At 47.7% G+C, this 4,629-nt stretch overlaps 1 protein-coding gene across 1 annotated transcript; it reads right to left on the minus strand.

The window, feature by feature from the left end:
• Positions 1-471: 471 nt before the first annotated feature.
• On the minus strand, positions 472-1,423 carry LOC123402772. The gene has a single exon (XM_045096732.1). The coding sequence runs from the start codon at positions 1,336-1,338 to the stop codon at positions 763-765; it is 576 nt and encodes a 191-aa protein (XP_044952667.1). The 5' UTR covers positions 1,339-1,423; the 3' UTR covers positions 472-762.
• Positions 1,424-4,629: the final 3,206 nt, after the last annotated feature.

Raw genomic sequence — 4,629 nt, forward strand, 5'->3', positions numbered from 1 at the left:
GCTACTCTCCTTCCTCCACGTCACCGGCCGCTCCTCTTCTTCCTCTGCGTCGCCGACCGCTCCTTCCCTTCCTCCGCTCCACTGGGCACTCCGCTCCTTCCTGTGCGTCGTCGCTCATTTCTCTCTCTTCTGCGTCGCCGACCGCTCGTCTCCTTCCTTCGTGCTGCCGAGGCGGAGAAGGATTCCTTGAGGAGCGGCGCAACTACACTGGAGGTTCTCTGCACCCTTATCCTTCATTTGTATCCCTCAAACCAAACAAAACATATGATAACATTACCCTTTCAATCAAACAAAAAAAGGACTATCCCTTATCACGTGGTTGGGATACTCTCAACCACCCTAACATGTCCCTGTAACCAAACGCATCCTAAGAAAGTTCGAGAACCCATTTTGTTTTCCCACCTAGAGATGCACTACTTGCATCGTAGCAGACAAAGCAGGAAAAATATATATAGTGAGATGACACCAATATTACAAATACAGATTAGATAACAACTCAAGAATCAGTTTTTCGCATTCCTGGTAGTCTTGCATCTATCGTAGTACTATACACACAGGGAGATATTTACAGTCTCTTTCCCAGTTTTTTTCTTCTTTCCGACCTTAATCTACATAAAACTATTTAATATCGACTTAGGCCGTTAGGCCTCAAGAACTAAGAATGGTTCCAAAATTTGAAGGGAAAAAAATCAACAACACAATCTTTCTCTCGGAGAAATGCGTCAGTCAGTCAGCAGCCTGCTGGATAATTCTCGTTTTTTTTCAGTCAGAAGCCTCCTGGATGATGCTCAGAGCACGCTTCAGCCTCAGCCGCGACGGGGCGGCGAGCTTCCCGCTGCTCTTCTTCGCCGGACTTGACGACACCGCGAACTCCCCGAGCGTCCGCTCGTTAAGCTTCTCGTTGAACAGGTCATCCTCGCTGTCTTCCACCTCCTCGCGCACGGGCATGACGCGCAGGTTCTTGTTGCCGCCGCGCCGCCGCTCAGGCCTCTTTGCCGCGATCGCCGCGCTCGCGCGCACGGCCAGCGCGGCCATGTCGGCGCTCGAGAGCGGCCGCCCGAGAACCGACGCCGGGAGCAGGAAGTACATTTGTCCCGGCCGGAGCAGCTCGTCGGAGGCCAGCGCCTGTGGGGGCTCGTTGAAATAGAGCGCGTCGGAGTTGCACACGAAGAAGGAGGCGGCCTCGCCGGCGAGAACGTCGGAGACGGCGACTCGGGGGCTGGCCGGGAGCTCCTTCAGCGAGCCGTCGGCGGCGATGACCCTGACGGGCGCTGGCTGGTGTTGCTGCTGCGAGAGGGTTCCTCGGTGGGTGGAAGAGCAGGAAACCTTGGCGCCCATGGAATCTTTGCAGGTGTCCCGTGCGTGGAAGTGTGAGTTTTTTTATCGTCGACTTCGTTTCAGCTTTGGATGTAGGATGTGGAGACGAAAAGGAGGTGATGTATATGTAGAGGTGGGTGCCGTGTGCACTGACGAAAAGGCATGGGAACCCGACATCAATGACTATTCCTTCACACGAGAAAAAGGAGATCATTCCTCACTCGGCGACGAGTGGCACACACCCGAGTCAACATTCGCGAACTTCCTGTATGTCCGACCTGTCAGCCACCCACCATGGCACCGGCGTGTCCCCATCATCTCCGGGCGCATCCGTGCTCGCATCACCGCGTGCGTACGCACCTAGCCATCGAGGCCAACCGTGCGCCCCAAACAATCAGCCACAGACTTTTCGGCGGCCGTGCTTCGAACGCGATAAGAGAATGTTCCGTGCGTGAAAGCGGCGGACCGATGCGACATGACAGTACTGTGGCCGGGCGCGTTCCCAGTATAGCGGCGGCGGCGGCGGCAAATCCATTACTACTCTTCAACGCGTGGATCAACGGAAAATCATACACTGTTTTTAATTAAAAGTTTGTTTTACTAATTTTTGTTAAAGCATCTAGAGCCGAACATGTAAATCCGGTCCTCAAATGTCCACGAACGTGATCGATCATTGATCCAGCATGTTCGTTTTAAGCATTTATTTTTTTGTCCATGCAGCCGCATTTTTCATTTTTTTTATATGTCCGACCACTTGAACGTTATTGTTGAAAAAAAAACGAAAAAATGAATAAAAATAGGAAATGTGGTCCGGGATGGAATCGCGTCCTACGAAACGGATTGATCGGCCGTGCCCGGGCTTGTCCGCGAGCCCTCCTATCGTCCCCATATTTAGAATAAATACGAGGGTTGTTGGTTAGTCCAGGTGTTTGAGATGAGTATCAGGTGTCTAACTGGATTGATTTTTTATGACCGATCACTGACCGGACGGACTACCCAAGCGTTTGAGGCGGATTTAACGGGTCTAATTGTAGACGCTCTTACTAGATAATTTTGTGAGAAAAGTTGCAAGTAGAATTAGGCACAAACTTATCGTTTGGCCGACTCTTTATAATGAAGTAAACACAAAAGAATTACTTAGAAAAAAGTCTTTTCTTATAAGTTGCAATGAAAATTGTACAGAATTTCTACACCACTTGCTTTAGGACTGCACTTATGCTCAACAATGATGGCTCTAAGTCTTCCCAAAAAGAATACACACGCGTCTCTCTCTCTCTTTGATGCAGTTTCACTTCTTTATCAAACACAGCCTGAAAATATTGTCATGGACATCATTAATTTGGGCTCCTGAAATTTATGGTTTCACAGGAATGAAAAATTCTTCAAGAAATGAAATGTCAAGCCTTCCTTCTTGGAAGTTTAAGCTCAAGCAGGATCTCAAGCTCGTTAAGCACAGGACTGTTGGAATCTGATCACATATGGTCCAACCCAATTTCAGAATTCCTCATAAATTTTAGATGCACATTAAGCCTATTCATGCGAGGCAAAAGGTCTTAAATTTAGTTCCACATTGCTAGTTTGATAGGAGTTGGACCTTTTTATAAGGGAGAATGTTTCCCCACATGTATGAACATGAGAACAAGAGAGACATATGTTGGGGTTCGTAGTAATTTCAAAAAAAATCCTACGCCATGCAAGGATCTATCTATGGAGAAACCAACAACGAGCAAAGGGGTATAGCATCTTCATACCTTCGACGATCGCTAAGCGGAAGCGTTACTATGAACGCGGTTGATGTAGTCGTACTCGCAGCGATTCAGATCGCGGTGGATTTCGATCTATGCACCGAACGACGGTGCCTCCGGGTTCAACACATGTGCAGCCCGGTGACGTCTCCTATGCCTTGATCTAGCAAGGAAGAGGGAGAGGTTGAGGGAAAGCTCCGGCAGCACGACGACGTTGTGAAGATGGAGCTACGTGGCACTCCGGCAGGGCTTCGCTAAGCACTACGGAGGACGAGGAGGAGGAAGAGTATGGCTGCGCCGTGGAGAGATCAACTGTGTGTCTCCAAAAGGCCAAAACCCTCACTAGTGGGGACGGGGCCTTTAGCCCCGGCCCGTAAGGGGCTTTAGTCCCGGTTCACCAACCGGGACTAAAGGGGCGGGACTAAAGGACTAACCTTTAGTCCCGGCCCTGTTACAAGCCGGGACTAAAGGTGCTCCACGTGGGCGCCTCGTAGCGCCCCAGGGGCAGGACCTTTAGTCCCGGTTCGTTACACGGGCCGGGACTAAAGAGTTTCAGATTTTGCTTATTTTTGTGTTTTTTAATGAAATTATTTTTGGGTTTTAGGGTTTTAGGGTTTAGGTGTTCGGGAGATTAACGTGATGCCTCGTTTGGTGTTCGGGAATTTGTTTTCATATAATTTAAATAGAAATAATTATGCATATATATATAAGGTTAACTTATCTTACAAGCGAGCATATATATACAATTATATGGAGATCTGAATTATCGGGACTAGAGCCCGTCTATTCGATTACATGGACGAACATGAGTAATGGCCCCTAGCTACACTAAATCGTCCTTTGTCATCTATAGCTTCCGTCCTCAGAAAGGTCGCAAGCTCCTCTGCAACAGCAATCGCGCGTTGCTCTGGTAGGACCTTCGTCGTCATGGCCGTGTGCTATATAAGAAGAGGAGATGAATATGAATATCAATCATGATAACAAAGAATGACGGGTAAAAATAGAGGTGTGAATGTTCATTGCTTACGTCGAATGTGTGATCCTTGTGCTCAGAGGTAAACGTGCGAATGGTCTCGGAAACATAGTATCCGCATAGAAGCGTTCCCCGTGGCTGCTGGTCGCACTTTACGAGAATAGAATATATATAATCAAAATAATAATCTAGCATCATAAATGTATTGAAAATAGAAGTATATCATACTACTACTTACCTGAGCCGCTCTAAAGGTCAGCTTCTCAGGAAAGTTACCGGGAGTCACGCACTTGAACCGCTTCCAAACCCTGCCCGACAAGGATAATGATTTGCTAAGTTTTTCATTAATTGATATATCAGAAAATCATCGAAAGAGACCGATAGAGCGCAAGAATGATTGAAATTACCCTTGGAGCATGTCCTGCAGGCTTTGGAACTGTTCCAAGGGTCTCGATAATGGGTCGAAGGCATCAACTCTTCCCTTATCAATTTGAATGTCCAACAGAATCCAATGGAAGCTGCACATGTATATATAGATATGTGTGTCAGTAACTTATCAATTACACTTATAAGTGAATGGACACAACAGAGTAA

This window comes from Hordeum vulgare, chromosome 6H, assembly GCF_904849725.1.
Source record: "Hordeum vulgare subsp. vulgare chromosome 6H, MorexV3_pseudomolecules_assembly, whole genome shotgun sequence".
In the NCBI taxonomy this organism is placed as follows: domain Eukaryota; kingdom Viridiplantae; phylum Streptophyta; class Magnoliopsida; order Poales; family Poaceae; genus Hordeum; species Hordeum vulgare.

Excerpts from the sequence above, each read along its gene's own strand:
- LOC123402772 (XM_045096732.1), bottom strand. The coding sequence starts at position 1,338 with ATGGGCGCCAAGGTTTCCTGCTCTTCCACCCACCGAGGAACCCTCTCG.